General features: G+C 44.8%; 2 protein-coding genes across 2 annotated transcripts in view; both read right to left on the minus strand.

Moving 5' to 3' along the window:
• The window catches only part of FBXO41 (F-box protein 41), a 30,698-nt gene extending 29,559 nt beyond the window's left edge, over positions 1-1,139 (minus strand). The window contains exon 1 of the mRNA XM_070756522.1: positions 394-1,139. Coding sequence (XP_070612623.1) covers positions 394-1,139 — 746 coding nt within the window. The remainder of the gene's footprint in view (positions 1-393) is intronic.
• PCED1A (PC-esterase domain containing 1A) overlaps positions 1-18,094 on the minus strand; it is a 405,386-nt gene that overhangs the window by 176,846 nt on the left and 210,446 nt on the right. The window lies entirely within an intron of this gene.

An 18,094-nucleotide genomic window follows, 5' to 3' on the forward strand; every position in this document is an offset into this window, starting at 1 on the left:
TGATATTCCCAACTCTTACTGGCTTGCAAGCTCTTTCACTGTTACTCTCTCCGAATAAGGTTATTTTTTTAAAGCCCTAACCAGGGGACAAAATAATGTGGTGAAGCTGACCAGACTAAGGACACTAGCCAAATGAATACTTGGTAGGCAGATTCCTTTTCCTATTTTTCTCCCCCAAAATTAAGGTGTGTCTTATACTCTGGTGTATCTTATACTCCGAAAAAATACGGTATTTCTGTGTGTGGCTGTGTAGCTATTCACAACTAATCTCAATCTAAACGCTTCTGTGTGTGCATAGCTTTGGTAAACATGGATTAATCTGCTCATATATTAACATCTCCCATTTGGAGAATTGACCAGTGGGCTCCAAGAACTCAAAAAATGAGGACTTACTGTTGTTTGCGAGTCAACTCCTGCTCCTTCAGGACGAGGTCTTGCTTGAGGGACGCCAACATCTCCACGCTGACGTCCACCTGGCGGGACAACTCTACCGCCCGGTCTTCCAGTTCTTGTTTCTCGCGGCTGAGTTTGAGGCTCTCTTGCTTGGCTTTCTCCAGCTCGGTGGTCTTGCGGTCCAATTCCACCTGCAAACGTCCCACCTGGGAGGCGATCTTCTGCTCCACTTCTTCGGTGAACTTCTCCAAACGTTTGTCTACTTCCAGCTTCTCAAAAGCCCGGATCTTCAAACGGGTCAAACCTTCTTCATAAGCGGCGTCTACCGCAGCAACTGTCGCCGCGGTGGTGGCGGCGGCTGCCGAAGGCGTAGCGGAGGAAGTCATGGCTTTGCAGGTGAAGATCTCCGACAGCGGGATCTCGATCTCGTGGAAGTAGCGGGAGGAGGCGGTAGACGAGGACGACTCCAGTTCTTCGGCCGCTAGGAAGTCGCAAGTCAGGTGTTGCTCCTTGCCTTGGAAGGAGGTGCTTTCGAAGATGTCCCGGCGGGTCGCTGGGCTCAAGAGGGTGGCGTCGCTCGGCAGGGGGAAGATGGTGGCATCGCAGATGCTGTTGGTCTTGGACAAGACGTAGAGAGTTTCATAGGTGTGGTTGTACTCCAAGTGAGCCCTTAAGGAAGACAGGCTCCGGAAACGCTTGTGTTCACCGCAGCGTGGACAGCGGTAAGGCAAGTCCAGAGAGGCCATCCTTCAACCCAAGCCACACAACCTCTCGCACAGCCCTCCTCCACCGGGAACCAGCTGCCGGGACCCTGTCATGGTGTAGATCGACTGGCCAACCGAGACACCGGACTCGGGCAGCGGGAAAGTTGGATGGATGGTAGGACAGAAGGCCAGTTCCACAAAGTCATTGCTGGCTAAGGGATAGGAGAGGAAGGACTGGAGGTGGCACACCCTGGCATCCAAGGCAGAGGGACGGACGGAGGATAGGATGGCATCAGGCACAGCTGGTAACCCTGCAAAGAAAGAGCATGGTCAGCATTTTCTCATTTATGTATTTTATTGATTGATTGACAATCGTTAAGTGTTGTACCACATGATTCTTGACAAATGTCTCTTTTTCTTTTATGTACGCTGAGAGCATCTACACCAAAGACAAATTCCTTGTGTGTCCAATCACCCTTGGCCAATAAAATTCTATTCTATTCCTTATTCTATTCCTTATTCTATTCTATTCTACTCTACTCTATTTATTATTATTCTATTCTATTCTACTCTGCTCTATTCTGTTTATTCTATTCTATTCCTTATTCTACTCTACGCTATTCTGTTTATTCTTATTATTCTATTCTATTCTATTGTATTCTATTCTACTCTACTCTATTCTGTTTATTCTTTCTATTCTACTCTACTCTACTCTACTCTATTTATTCTTATTATTCTATTCTATTCTATTCTACTCATAATATTCTATTCTATTCTATTCCTTATTCTACTCTACTCTACTCTATTATTATTCTATTCTATTCTACTCTACTCTATTCTGTTTATTCTATTCTATTCTATTCCTTATTCTACTCTATTCTGTTTATTCTTATTATTCTATTCTATTCTATTCTACTCTACTCTGTTTATTCTTTCTATTCTATTCTATTATCTTCTATTCTACTCTACTCTACTCTACTCTACTCCACTGTTTATTCTTATTATTCTATTCTATTCTATTCTATTCATAATATTCTATTCTATTCATAATATTCTATTCTATTCTATTCATAATATTCTATTCCATCCCATCCCATCCTTCTTTTAACTTAAGATTCTTTCCCCCCCTCTTCCTATCTCTCAGTTTATTCCACCCTAGTCATCTATTTCTTGATTGCTTCTCATTGTTTTTATTGTCATGCCTTTTATCTTTCAAACGGTTCAAAAATCATCTGGAGCTTCAAGCAGTCTGGCGGCATATACATTTAAATAAGGATAATTAATAATTGCTTTTATCTACCCATGTTTGCTTATTTCACTGTCTGGCGTTAAAAACTATAATATCTGTCCCATCTCTTCTTTTTTCCTTTCTTCCTTTCTTCCTTTTTTTCTTTTTGCATAAAAGGGACGGGGGATTTGAATTTTCCTGCGTATTATTCAAGGCTTTTCAAATACGCAGCTTTGATCATCAGAACAGAGAGGTGGGAGGAAAAAAAACCCTGAGAACACAGATTAACAGATTAAATAAGAGTAATTCAATGGTAGAATCAACCATCCGTTGAGATCCTGACCTCCACTTCAGTATGAAGTGTTCAGACGGAAGCTAAACAAGCAATTTGCTGGCAATGTTTTGATCTGGCTTGCTGGATGTCTGGCTGGGGAATTCTGGGAGTTGAAGCCCATATATCTTACATCTGGGCAAATACTATATATTTTCTTCCTTCCTTCCTTCCTTCCTTCCTTCCTTCCTTCCTTCCTGTCTTTCTTTCTTTCCTTCCTTCCTTCTTTCCTTCCTTCTTTCTTTCTTTCTTTCTTTCTTTCTAACTAATTCATATTTATAATGGTCGCAGTGTCCCAGGGTTATATGATGTCCTTTCGCGACTTTCAGACAAGAAAAACCATATTCACTTCATGTCCATGTTCCTAACTTAACAACTGCGGCAAGAAAGATTATAAAATGGAGCAAAGTTGACAATGTCAGGAGGGAGGGAGGGAGGGAAGTTAGTAAATAGCAACAGCAATGTTAGGCTCAATTGTGGTCGTAAGTCAAGGACTAACTTGGATAGAGACTGCAGACTGGGTGAAGTGGATTATGAGAAGAAGGCAGGGAAATTTCAGGACCTTGGACAGCGGACCAGAATGCCAGCTAGTCTATTGGCTTTCATACCTACATAACCATCCTTGCTCCTCCTGTTTTTGGGACTTGTAGTACCATGACAAGCACATAAAAGGAGTAAGAAAAAAGAAATACAAATCAGGGACCCGATCAGCTTTATCCAATAATAAGTTGTTGTGTCTAATTCTACATATCACTCAAGGAGACAATCAAAAAAGACTCAAAAGGAAGAACAAAGACCAAAATAGCTCGTCATCACCCAAGAGCCAGATAAGCAGAGATTAATACTACATTAACAATCAGGAAGGAAGGAAGGAGGGAGGGAGGGAAGGAAGGAAGGGGAGAGAGAAAGAGGGGTAAACTTTACAATGAAGGGGAGATGGATGGATGGTGGGTAGGAGGGAAGTTAGTAAATAGGTAAGTAAATCCTGGAATTTTGGATGGGCAAGTGGGTAGGATGGTGGACAAATAGGTGAATGGAAAGGAAGGAAGGAAGGAAGGAAGGAAGGAAGGAAGGAAGGAAGGAAGGAAGGAAGGAGAGTCTAAAATTTAGGATGGATTGATGGATGGAGGAATTGATTGATGGAGGGATGGAGTGGTGGACAGATGGGTGGATGGGTGAATGGGATGGAGAGAGGGAAGGAGGGAGGGAGGCCTAAAATTTAGAATGGATGGATGGATAGAAGGTAAGAGGGCGGGAAAGAGGGAAGGCGGGAGAAGGAAGGAAGGCGGGAGAAGGAAGGAAGGAAGGAAGGAAGGAAGGAAGGAAGGAAGGAAGGAAGGAAGGAGAGTCTAAAATTTAGGATGGATTGATGGATGGAGGAATTGATTGATGGAGGGAGAAAAGGAGGGAGGGAAGTATGTAAGTAAATAAGTAAATAAGCAAGTAAGTCCTTGAATTTTTGATGGACAGATGGATGGAGTGGTGGACAGATGGGTGGATGGGTGAACGGGATGGAGAGAGGGAAGGAGGGATGGAGGGCTAAAATTTAGAATGGATGGATAGATGGATAGAAGGTAAGAGGGCGGAAAAAAGGGAAGGCGGGAGAAGGAAGGAAGGAAGGAGGGAGGGAAGGAAGGAAGGAAGGAAGGAAGGAAGGAAAAGACAGAAAAAGAAAGAGGTTTCAGTTTAGTGTATTAATTCCCCCACTACATCCCCCAAAAGCTGTCTGTCATATACCGGTACTGCTGACTATTCATAACCTTCTCAGCATACGGGCAAAGCGATGGGTTTCATTCCCCATAGGTTATGCGCCATGTTTTAGATTTCATGAGCCCCATTCGTATTTCAAAGCTGCTTCCGTGATCATCGTCCTGAACCGCTTGGCAACGTCTGCCATCGATTCACGCTAGAGGTTTTTAGCGCATTTATGCACCTTTATATTCATTCGAGGAAGACACTTTGGGCTCCCTCCTTCCCTCTCCTGCTATTAAATCCCTTGCAAATTGGATTCAAGAGGCTCCTTTGATTTCAGGGCGGCTGCATTGATTCCGAGGCTTTTCAGGAAACAAAATTTAGCCCTGTTGCAAGAAAGCTCTGTCCAGAAACACAGAAATGCCATCCACACTACAGGGCCCAACATTGGCAACTTTAAGACTGGTGGACTTCAACTCCCAGAATTCTGGGAGTTGAAGTCCACCAGTCTTAAAGTTGCAGGATTAATTCCCAGAAATAGTGTTTTTTTTACCTTGCAAAGGAGAAACCCTTTCAATTTGCAATGGCCTTCTTGGAGAAAGAAGTAAGTAAGTCAGGCAGGCAGGCTGGTGAGAAGGAGTGAAGGAGGAAGACAGGCCTGGAATTTTGGCTGGCTGGTTGGCTGATAGGAGGAAGGAAGGAAGGAATGATGGAAGGAAGAAAGCAAGGAGGGAAGGAAGGAAAGAAAGAAAGAAAGAAAGAAAGAAAGAAAGAAAGAAGGAAGACCTGGAAATTTGGCTGGATGGCTGATGGGAGGGAGGGAAGAAGGAAAGAAAGAAGAAACAAGAGGAGGAAGGAAAGAAAGAAGGAAGGAAGGAAGGAAGGAAGGAAGGAAGGAAGGAAGGAAGACCTGGAATTTTGGCTGGCTGGTTGGCTGATAGGAGGAAGGAAGGAAGGAATGATGGAAGCAAGAAAGGAAGGAGGGAAGGAAGGAAGGAAAGAAAGAAAGAAGGAAGGAAGGAAGACCTGGAATTTTGGCTGGATGGCTGATGAGAGGAAGGAAGGGAGAGAGGGAAGGAAGGAAGGAAGGAAAGAAAGAAAGAAGGAAGGAAGGAAGGAAGGAGGGAAGGAAGGAAAGAAAGAAAGAAGGAAGGAGGGAAGGAAAGAAAGAAAGAAAGAAGGAAGGAAGGAAGGAGGGAAGGAAGGAAGGAAAGAAAGAAAGAAGGAAGGAAGGAAGGAGGGAAGGAAGGAAAGAAAGAAGAAAGGAAGGAAGGAAGGAAGGAAGGAAGACCTGGAATTTTGGCTGGATGGCTGATGAGAGGAAGGAAGGGAGAGAGGGAAGGAAGGAAGGAAGCAAGGAAGGAAGGACTAGAATTTAGAATAACTGTTGGGCAGGAGGAAGGAAGGAAGAAGCAAAGCCGATGGGGAAACCAGATTCATTTAACAAATGTGGACCCAACGGCAGTAATTTGCTTATTAACCGTGGCAAGAAAGGTCATAAATAGGGCACAATTCACTTAACTCCCACCCCCTCTTTCGCTCAGCAGCAAGGATGTTGTGCTTGGTGGTGGTTGTAAGTGAGGACAATCAAGCCATGGAACAGAAGTTGCCACCGGAGGTTGTGGGAGCTCCATCACTTGAGACTTTCAAGAAGATACTGGACTGCCCTGTGTCAGAAATGGCGTAGGGCAGGGGTGGGCAAAGTTAGGAACCTAAGAAGAGCCCTGCTGAATCCAGGGGGATCTTGAGCAGAAAGAGAAGGCAAGACCCTCCCTTTCCCTTGACCCCCAACATATGGGACCCAAGGGAATCCTGCCTGCCTCAACCATCATAGAGGCGGCACTTGGACATCCGTTTCAATCACCACCTATGATACACTTGGCATCCATGAATCTGTCTCATCCTGCCTTGAAGCTCTCCAGGCTGACAGCTGTCACGACCTCTTCTGGAAGTGAATTCCATCAATCAAGGACCTTCTGTGTGGAGAAATATTTCCCTTCATTTGTCCTCACTTTCTTACCTATGAGCTTTAGGGAGGGCCCCCTCGTCCTAGTATTGTGTGATAGAGAAAAGAATTTTTCTCTATCCACCTTTTCTATCCCAGGCGTGATTTTACACCCTTCAATCAAGTCGCCCTTTAAACGCCGTCTTTCAAGGCTGAAGAGACCAAGGCCTTGCAACCTGGTTTCCTAAGGGAGGGGCTCCATTTCCTTTACAATTCTTCAACTTCCAAAATTCCTCAGCTAGCTCCCAGGAATTCTTGGAGTTGAAGTCCACAAGCCATAGAATAGCCAAGTTTGTCTACTATTTGCATAGGGTCCCCTCCTTGGGTGGGTGGGTGGGGTTAGACTAGATGACCTCCAATATTCCTCCCAACTCCATTCCTCTGTTATAAGTCACAGACTGCCCGCATGACCCAGTGAGTTTTTCTCTGCCAACCGAGCGGTGGCTTATAAATCTGATAAATAAATTTGATAAATAACTTAATTGCCATTTTTCGGAGGGGGAGGCAGAACGCCGTGGCTGGCTGCCATCTTCCGCCAGACAAAATATCAATTCCCCACCAAGGGCTCCAAGGACAAAGCCTTTTTTCGGCTCTCCAGACTGAAATCAATGGTTTGCATCGAACTCGCCAGAGCTGCAGGCAAACGGTCAAGTCTACAGCTGCGATGATGGAGTTGACTCCTCTGACACGCAAGTCAGCCCTTCCCTTGGGGTCAAAAGTCGACAGCCCATGAATCCTCGGCTCTTGGGTCTGAAGCCATGACACAAAGGCAGTTGTCTGTCTGTCTGCGTGTCTGTCTGTTTATCTATCCATCTATCTATCTATCCATCCATCCACCCACCCACCCACCCACCCACCCACCCACCCAAACCCACCCACCCACCCACCCACCCAAACCCACCCACCCACCCACCCACCCACCCACCCACCCACCCATCCATCCATCTATCTATCTATCTATCTATCTATCTAATTATCTATCTATAGCAATACAATACAAATCTAATGTTAAAAGACAAAGTTAACAAACCCACTACCATTAAAAAAAAGGCAAGCTACACAATCGAAGGGTGGGGATCAATCCCCCCATGCCTGGCGACATAAATGGGTTTTCAACATCTTGCGGAAGGTGAGGAGGGTGGGGGCAGATTGAATCTCCCGGGGGGGGGGTTGATTCCAGAGGGCCGGGGCTGCCACAGAGAAGGCTCTTCCCCTGGGTCCTGCCAGACGACATTGTTTAGTCGACGGGACTCGGAGAAGATCGACTCTGTGGGACCTAATCGGCCGCTGGGAATCCCAAAGGACTCTGGGTGGCTTACAATAATAAAATAGTATTTAAAAAAAGCAATTTAAAATCCCATTAATGGTGTCATACCATGTCCTGCATACCATATTTTTGCTGCTTCAAGATAACGCTCTCTACATGGGGCTACCTTTGAAAAGTGTTCGGAAACTTCAGATCATGCCGAACGCGGCTGCAAGAGCAATCATGGGCTTTCCCAAATATCCCCATGTTACACCAACACTCCGCAGTCTGCATTGGTTGCCGATCAGTTTCCAATCACAATTCAAAGTGTTGGTTATGACCTATAAAGCCCTTCATGGCACCGGACCAGATTACTTCAGGGACCGCCTTCTGCTGCACGAATCCCAGCGACCAGTTAGGTCCCACAGAGTGGGTCTCCTCCAGGTCCCGTCAACTAAGCAATGTCGCCTGGCGGTACCCAGGGGAAGAGCCTTCTCTGTGGCGGCCCCAGCCCTCTGGAACCAACTCCCCCCAGAGATTAGAACTGCCCCCACCCTCCTTGCCTTTCGTAAGCTGCTTAAAACCCACCTCTACCACCAGGCATGGGGGAACTGAGATATTCTTTCCCCCTAGGCCTTTACAATTCTATGCATGGTATGTATGTATGTATGTATGTATGTATGTATGTATGTATGTTTGGTTTTTATATTAATGGGTTTTTAATCATTTCTAATACCAAATTACTATTGTACACTGTTTTATTGTCGCTGATAGCCGTCTCGAGTCTCCGGAGAGGGGCGGCATACAAATCCAATCCATCCATCCATCCATCCATCCATCCATCCATCCATCCATCCATCCATCCATCCATAAATAAATAAATAAATAAATAAATAAATAAATAAATAAATAAATAAATAAATAAATAAATATTTTGCCCTCCATTTTTTAATGGAACCTGGTCTGGGTTTGTGTGAAAAGCAGCTACCAAGCCGTCTTTCCTTCCCTGCTTGGATGAACGTGGCAGGTAAACAGAGGTTGTCATGGAAATTGTGGTACTGTGACGGATCTAGATAAAAGAGGTTGGGGAGTAAACCAGCTTCCTCCAAGGAGGGGCGAGGGGGTTGGTGCCTCCAACGGGTTGCAATGTTAAATCTATTTTGTTTTGCTCATCCATAAATATTTTTAACTTAAATCTTAATTTTCTCTTTATTTATTTTCAAACCTGGTACTTCTTCCCTATTCTATGTTTTTCTTCTTAATTTTGGTCCTGTTACCAGTGGATGTTCTACGGTAAAAGCTAAATCAGTGATGGCGAACCTATGGCGCGGGTGCCACAGGTGGCACGCGAAGCCATTACTGCCGGCACACGTGCCGTTGCCCTAGCTCGGCTCCAATGTGCCGGCCAGCTGATTTTTGGCTCAAACAGAGGCTTCGGGAGGGTGTTTTTGGCTTCCAGAGAGCCTCCTGGAGGATGGGGTGACTGTTTTTACCCTGGGGAGACTGTTTTTATCCTCCCTGGCTCCAGGGAAGCCTTTGGAGCCTGCGGAGGGCGAAATACGAGCCTACTGAGCCCACCAGAAGTTAGGAAACAGGCCGTTTCCAGTCTCCAGAGGGCCTCTAAGGGGCAGGGGAAGCTGTTTTCGCCCTCCTCGGGTATTGAATTATGGGTGTGGGCACTCACACATGCACAATAGCACATGCAAATGCTCTTTCAGCACCTGGGGGAAAAAAAGGTTCGCCAACACTGAGCTAGATCCTCTGCAAACGCCAGTAACTTGGATTGTTTCCTTCTAATCTCCTTAGCTCTTATCTCCACATCTTGTCCTAATGTTCCTGTTTAGTCGTTCCAATGCAGGTGAGGTTTCACCGTCACCGCCACTACTGTTCCATGCAAATGCCTGTGCGAGATTTGGCTTCTGTGCTGCAGAGAAAGCCAAATCTCATGTTAGGATGCTCGCGTGCATGAAATTTTGCCAGTTTTCACCCTTTTTTTGCTTTGTGGTGTTGTGGTTAGCTCTGGCCCAGCTCCTGCCCCAAGGACTGTGGATGTGGGGGAGACATCCACATGCTGCAGGCCTGTTTTGCCCCCGGTGGAATCTGCTGATGAAGGCTCCTCTGACCAAGAAGACATGAGTGACAGGGAGGAGGAGAGTGGGGCAGACAGCTCAGAAGGAGATCAATTCTCTAGCTCCTCCTTGGATTCAGAGCAAGAGTTAATGATACAGCCACGCATGCGGAGAGCGATGCATAGGCAGCAACAACTGAGAGATTATTATCAAAGAAAATGAGGCCACCTGTGGTTGGGTGGGGCTGTGGTCATTAGTGAGGCTGCTATAAAGAGCAGCCTGTGGGTTTGGCCATTGTGGAGGATTATCTGATTGTGGTGTTTCGTGACTGCTTTGCTGACTTTGACCTTTTGTGTGCTGATTTTTCCCCACTTTGAAACTAAACCAGAGCAAAGTGTGTTTCACTTTGTGGAAGAAGAAGGACTGTGAATTGCCTCACAGCTGCAAGCTAAGTATCTCAGAACTGATAAGGGACTTGTACAAATTACCAGTTTGTTTGGAGACCAGTGCTCTTGGCTACACCAAAAGAGGGCTTGGTTTAAGTGAATTTTCATTATAAAGAACATTGTTTTGAATTTTCAAATGTGTGTGTGTCTTCAATTTGTACCTGTGAATTTTTGGGAGGATTCTACCAGAGAGCCCCACAGAACACGTGGAAGCAAAAAAAACCATCAAAAATCGGCGAAATCTCACTCACGCGAGCATCCTGATATGCTTGTGTTGCAAGGTTTTTAAATGTTGGGTTTTTAATGTGTTTTCTTTTAAACATTAGATTTGTCACACTGTACATTGTTTTATTGTTGTTGTGAGCCACCCCGAGTCTGTGGAGAGGGGCAGCATACAAATCTATTACATCATCATCATCATCATCATCATCATCATCATCATCATCATTATTATCCTCACATGAGATTTGGCTTTTGTGCATGTGCAAAAGCCAAAAGTCACACAGGCATGCACATATCTGGGGCGTGCAGCTCCATTTTTCCTACCGGAACGCAGTGTTCCACTGTCCACCCCAGAACCCACCACTGTTCCAATGTCAATATAAACAATAACGGTGTCCAAGGACATCCATGACTTGTACCTTTCTTAATGCTAACTTTCTCAGTCGTCTCTCCATTTACCATTACTTTTGCTGTTTGTTTCTGGTACGTCGCCTGGATCATATTAATGCATCACTCCCCAGAGTCCATCTTTATTAGCGGAATTAACATAAATTGCCAGTTTACTTTATCAAACGCTTTCTGTGCATCTAAGAAAATCAACGCCGTTTGCTTCTCTGGAGGTGCTTCTGTTGATCTTCCCTAGCTTGCTGGGAAGACCCACCATGGAAGCTCAGCTGGTGGGCACCTGTGGTTCAGAGACCACCCTTGTCACGTGGGTAGCAGAGGCGGGTTCCCCCAGGTTTGGACCAGCTTGCCTGAACTCGTACCAACCCGCTGGTGATGTCACAATGACATCACGGAACAGGATTGGTTAGTGCCAGTCCATGGAGGCCGCCATCTTTTTGGAGTTTTTTTTTTGAGGGGATGTTATTTGTTGGTGGGGGGGATTTTTTTCAATTTTTTGAAAGCTGAGTTCCTGGCACTGTGCATGCATCAGCATTTTGTTTTCAGTCTTTTTTTCTGATTTTTTCCAGATTTTTTTGCTACTGCAGATGTGCGTGCTTACGCGGCGCAGCCACGCAGTGGCGGCAGCAGGTTCGTAAGGCGAAAAAAGTTCACAAAAAGAGGCAAAAAAATTCCGAACCCCGGGTTCATATCTCAAAAAGTTTGTATGACGAGGGGTTCGTATGACGAGGTACCACTGTATTTGAAAACTAATTAAATTATTTTTTAAAAAAATATCACCGAAATCTCACACACACGGGTGCTCCTCGCAAGATTTTGCTTCCTGGGCATCCGCAAGAGCAAAAACATGCTGGGGTTGCGCGCATACGCATGGAAGAAGGGCACAGCTTAACTTCTACTATCGGTGTGGCATCCTTCACCATTCCGATAGCAACCCACTACTACCAGCACCTTCACAGCCGACGAGGCCCAGAGGCCAAAGGACCCTGCACCCTCTTCCCTGTCATGGAGGAAGGAAGCAAACCCCCCACCGAATAATCCGCGGATATGATGGAGAAACAGGCCGGGCCCCGGCGCAACACCCGCAGAGGTGCAAATTATATGAACGGAGCCGAGAAAAATTTGTCAGAGGCTAAATATATACAGCTTAGCACACAGGCGAGAGCTAGCAAAGGCTACGGAGCTGGGGGGAAGTTTTTAAGTATTGGGTTTTAGAATTGATTTTTAAATTAGATTTCTTACACACATAGTGTTTTTTTGTACCTATTTTGTTGTGAGCCACCCTGAGTCTGCAGAGGAGGGCGGCATAGAAATCTAATTAATAAATAATAAATAGAATTTATCTTTGAATTTATCTATCTATCTATCTATCTGTCTGTCTGTCTGTCTGTCTGTCTGTCTATCTATCTATCTAATCTCTCTCTCTATATATATCTAATCTCTATCTATCTATCTATCTATCTATCTATCTATCTAATATCTATCTATCTATCTATCTATCTATCTAATCTCTATTTATCTATCTATCTATCTATCTATCTATCTATCTAATCTCTCTCTCTCTCTCTCTAATAACTATCTATCTATCTATCTATCTATCTATCTATCTAATCTCTCTCTCTCTCTAATCTCTACCTACCTACCTACCTACCTATCTAATCTCTATCTATCTATCTATCTATCTATCTATCTATCTATCTATCCAATCTCTATCTATCTATCTATCTATCTATCTATCTATCTATCTATCCATCCATCCATCCATCCATCCATCCATCCATCCATCCATCCATCTATCTATCTATCTATCTATCTATCTATCTATCATCTATCTACACAGCCGAGAGATGGTCTTTCCATTAGTAAGGAAGACTGTGCATGCCTCATTTTACGACCTTTCTGCTACGGTCGTTAAGCAAATCTAACATCCCTCCCGTTGACATTGCTTGTTGGAAATCCTCGCGTGAGGACTGTGGACAATGCAACTGTCATACATACAAGTTGGTTGTCCAAATTTTAACTGCGTGACCCCGACAGGGATCCTACAACGGTACGTGTGAAAAGGGCTAATCTAAGGTTGTGATCTCGAATGGTCACTAAACAGATAGTCGTAAGCTGAGGACTGCTTGAGATGCCTATTCGGAAAGGGCCCAAAATAAACCCACCAACCCAACTGGACGCTTCTAGAGATGGCAGGAGGAACAAAAACCTCAATTTCTTTTTTGTACATCATCGACAAGGAAAGTTTACTCAGCACAACTGTCTCCTGCCTTCTCGGGAAAGAAAAGAGGTCAGATGTATAAAGCAGGAGGGATGGAAACAAGTGAGGTTTGCAAAAACACAGGACAAAATAGAAGAAGTAGAAATAGCTCCTGAAAATGTTTATTTCCATGTTTGTCGGTCTTGGCCCTGTGAAGACGGGTGGACTTCAACTCCCAGAATCCCCCAGCCAGGAAGCTTTAAGATGGGTGGACTTCAACTCCCAGAATCCCCCAGCCAGGAAGCTTTAAGATGGGTGGACTTCAACTCCCAGAATCCCCCAGCCAGGAAGCCTTAAGATGGGTGGACTTCAACTCCCAGAATCCCCCAGCCAGGAAGCTTTAAGATGGGTGGACTTCAATTCCCAGAATCCCCCAGCCAGGAAGCTGTAAGATGGGTGGACTTCAACTCCCAGAATCCCCCAGCCATCAAGCTTTAAGATGGGTGGACTTCAATTCCCAGAATCCCCCAGCCATCAAGCTTTAAGATGGGTGGACTTCAACTCCCAGAATCCCCCAGCCATCAAGCTTTAAGATGGGTGGACTTCAACTCCCAGAATCCCCCAGCCATCAAGCTTTAAGATGGGTGGACTTCAACTCCCAGAATCCCCTAGCCATCAAGCTTTAAGATGGGTGGACTTCAACTCCCAGAATCCCCCAGCCATCAAGCTTTAAGATGGGTGGACTTCAACTCCCAGAATCCCCCAGCCATCAAGCTTTAAGATGGGTGGACTTCAACTCCCAGAATCCCCCAGCCATCAAGCTTTAAGATGGGTGGACTTCAACTCCCAGAATCCCCCAGCCATCAAGCTTTAAGATGGGTGGACTTCAACTCCCAGAATCCCCCAGCCATCAAGCTTTAAGATGGGTGGACTTCAACTCCCAGAATCCCCCAGCCATCAAGCTTTAAGATGGGTGGACTTCAACTCCCAGAATCCCCCAGCCATCAAGCTTTAAGATGGGTGGACTTCAACTCCCAGAATCCCCCAGCCATCAAGCTTTAAGATGGGTGGACTTCAACTCCCAGAATCCCCCAGCCATCAAGCTTTAAGATGGGTGGACTTCAACTCCCAGAATCCCCCAGCCATCAAGCTTTAAGATGGGTGGACTTCAACTCCCAGAATCCCCCAGCCATCAAGCTTTAAGATGGGTGGACTTCAACTCCCAGAATCCCCCAGCCATCAAGCTTTAAGATGGGTGGACTTCAACTCCCAGAATCCCCCAGCCATCAAGCTTTAAGATGGGTGGACTTCAACTCCCAGAATCCCCCAGCCATCAAGCTTTAAGATGGGTGGACTTCAACTCCCAGAATCCCCCAGCCATCAAGCTTTAAGATGGGTGGACTTCAACTCCCAGAATCCCCCAGCCATCAAGCTTTAAGATGGGTGGACTTCAACTCCCAGAATCCCCCAGCCATCAAGCTTTAAGATGGGTGGACTTCAACTCCCAGAATCCCCCATCCATCAAGCTTTAAGATGGGTGGACTTCAACTCCCAGAATCCCCCAGCCATCAAGCTTTAAGATGGGTGGACTTCAACTCCCAGAATCCCCCAGCCATCAAGCTTTAAGATGGGTGGACTTCAACTCCCAGAATTCTGAAAGTTTACATCCACACATATTAACATTGCCAGGATTGAAAAACCTTGTCCTATCTTGCTTCTAGCTTCTGTACTTTTAAGAATTTGGACTGGGTTGGAAATCAAATCTATTATTATTATTATTATTATTATTATTATTATTATTATTATTATTATTTGGGGGGGTGTATAATTATTTATTATTTTCCCACACCTTACAGAAATTCAAATTCACATACCTAAAATTAAAATACAATGCAATATAATATCAAATGCCAAATTCTTAATCCAATTTTCCTAATTATTTATCCAATTTATTCTGGTACATATGATTCATCCTGTACTACCTCCTTTTCAAATCCTATCATCCGGATTTCAGATATTATTCTTCGCCTTCATTTGAATTCAAAGTGCTATTAGCTATCTAAATTTCTCTTGGCTATTTGCTGTTTTTCAAAATTATGCTGTCGTTCTTACTTAACTCATTCCTGCTTTTTAAACCCTCATTTTATCGTAGCTGCCCTTAACAGAAGAAATTTCCAAATTTACTTCTCTTTAAATCCAGGGAAGGAAAAAAAACCCAAAAACCATTCACATCATGTCTTAATCTAATTATAACAATATCAATATACATAGGAGGAAGGGTTGTTAAAATCTATTAATTTTTTTTAATCACCTGCTGATTAAACTCACTGAAAGAAAATCCTTGATGACCACAATTGGCAAAATTTCCATTGCTAAGCGAGACAATTGTTAAAAGTGTGCTTTGCCCCCCTTTTACTACTTCTCTTGCCACAGTTGGTAAGTGAATCAACAGTTAGTAACTTGGTTGTTAAGCGAATCTGGCTTCCCCATTGAGTTTGCTTGCTAGGTCGCAAAAGAGGATCAGGTGACTCCCAGGTCGCAACAAACAGTCATAAATCTGAGTCAGTTTCCAAGTATCCACATTTTGATCACATGACCACAGTCGCTCGCATGCAAACCCGCCCTAAGTCACTTTTTTCAGTGCCATAACTCCAAACAGTCAGTAAATGAGCTAGTTGCAAAACGAGGACTGTCTAGTATTGGCCCGCAGTCCTGTCATTCTCTCCACTTTCACAAACCAGCATTCACTTCTCTCGTAAAAAAAGTGAATAATTAAGGCGTCTTTTGTTAGGAAAACAGCCGATCCTAATTTGGGCCTTCCAAACTCCGGTGTGAAATTATTATTAAGTGCGAAATTATAATTGCACTCCAGGGTGACATTATTATTACTGCTATTATTGTCGCTGTTCGGATTGCCATTTTTATAGCAGCTGCGGCTTTTTCAGCCGCCCACGTTTTCAAGACATTCCAATCGGCAGAAAAAGCGCGCGATTAAATAATCCAGCGATGGGACCTTCTGTTTTTCTATCTATAAAACCAGGGTCATCGGTCTTGTGAAACCTTTGGAAGACTATAAAACCCAAAGTGCAATTCCTCCTCTCCCTATCACTCGGGACCAAAGCATCCCTTTAAAAGAAAAACGACGGCTTGTACACAAACAGGTAACCATCAATCTCAGGATGCCAGCGCCCGACCAACTACACACCTGTGACCGCAAACCTAGAAACATAGAAGATTGACGGCAGAAAAAGACCTCCTGGTTCATCTAGTCTGCTCTGAGACTATTTCCTGTATTTTATCTTAGGATTGATATATGTTTATCCCAGGCATGTTTACATTCGGTTCCTGTGGATTTACCAACCACGTCTGGTGGAAGTTTGTTCCAATCATCTACTACTCTTTCACTAAAATAATATTTTCTCACGTTGCTTCTGATCTTTCCCCTAACTAAACTCAGATTGTGCCCCCTTGTTCTTGGGTTCACTTTCCTATTAAAAACACTTCCCTCCTGGACCTTATTAAACCCTTTAAAATATTTAAATGTTTCGATCATGTCCCCCTTTTTCCTTCTGTCCTCCAGTCTAGACAGATGGAGTTCATGAACCATGAACAAAACCTGGGCGTTTGCCCAGGTTTGCCTGGTGCACCAGTCGCGGCCCTAGCTGGACCGGGAGTCACTGCTCACAGTCACTCATGCCCTCATCACCTCGAGGTTTGACTACTGTAACGCTCTCTACATGGGGCTACCTTTGAATAGTGTTTGGAAACTTCAGATCGTGCAGAATGCAGCTGCGAGAGCAGTCATGGGCTTCCCCAGATATGCCCATGTTACACCAAGAATCCACAGTCTACATTGTTTGCCGATCAGTTTCCGGTCACAATTCAAAGTGTTGGTTATGACCTATAAAGCCCTTCATGGCATCGGACCAGAATATCTCCAGGACCACCTTCTGCCGCATGAATCCCAGTGACCAGTTAGGTCCCACAGAGTTGGCCTTCTCCGGGTCCTGTCGACGAAACAATGTTGTCTGGCAGGACCCAGGCGAAGAGCCTTCGCTGTGGCGGCCCCGACCCTGTGGAACAGGCTCCCCCCAGAGATTAGGATTGCCCCCACCCTCCTAGCCTTTCGTAAACTCCTTAAAACCCACCTCTGTCGTAAGGCATGGGGGAATTGAGACATCTCCCCCAGGCCTATACAGTTTATGCATGGTATGGTTGTGTGTATGTTTTGCTTGGGTTCTAAATTATTTTGCTTGGGTTCTAAATTGCTTGGGTTCTAAATTATTTTAAAATATTAGATTTGTTACTGTATATTGTTTTTATTATTGCTGTGAGCCGCCCTGAGTCTGCGGAGAGGGGCGGCATACAAATCTAATAAATAATAATAATAATAATAATAATAATAATAATAATAATAATAATAATAAAGTCTTTCCTGATCAGTTTTATGCTTAAGGCCTTCCACCATTTTTGTAGCCCGTCTAAGCTATGGCATGTGTTGTGGTTCAGCCTGGGACCCCTCCGGGAATGGCTGACTTGCTGTCGGCTTCCAGCTCAGAGGGAGAGGCTGAGGACCAGGAGGTGCAGACTGACGTGGAAGCGGAATCTCAGGCTGAAGAAGAAGGACAGCCAGAGTTCCACCAGGGGGAGCTCTCCCCAGCAAGCAGCCTGGATTCCCTGGGGGAAGATGCTCACGACATCATAGATATGCGACAAAGGAGGGCTAATCAGAGACGAACTCAATTGGCTAGGTATTTCCAGCATTAGAGGTCACAGCTGGGTTTGGGTGTGGTGCTCTTGGGAAAGGATAAAAGGCGGCCCCACCCTTCCTGGCTTGTGGAGTTTTATCTTGGAGATTCGTGAGACCTGTCTGTGAACTTTGGTGGCTACAATCCTGGTTTGTGCCTTGGACTATTGAAACCTTGGGGGTGTGTGCCAGCAAGAAGCTTGTGGAATTGACTGGACATCAGGACCCTGTTGTAACGTATTGTAACCTGTCTGCTGTGAAGACAGGTTTTCCTTTGTGCTTATTTTTTCCTGCTATAAAATACTTTTGGATTTTACCAGAGTGTCTGGCTGTTTTTTCAGTGGGTGTGGAGGTCTGGGAAAACCCAGACAGAACAGCATGCGTGTGTTATGAGGTATTGCCGGCT

The sequence above is a fragment of the Erythrolamprus reginae genome, chromosome 7 (assembly GCF_031021105.1).
Source record: "Erythrolamprus reginae isolate rEryReg1 chromosome 7, rEryReg1.hap1, whole genome shotgun sequence".
Classification (NCBI taxonomy): domain Eukaryota; kingdom Metazoa; phylum Chordata; class Lepidosauria; order Squamata; family Dipsadidae; genus Erythrolamprus; species Erythrolamprus reginae.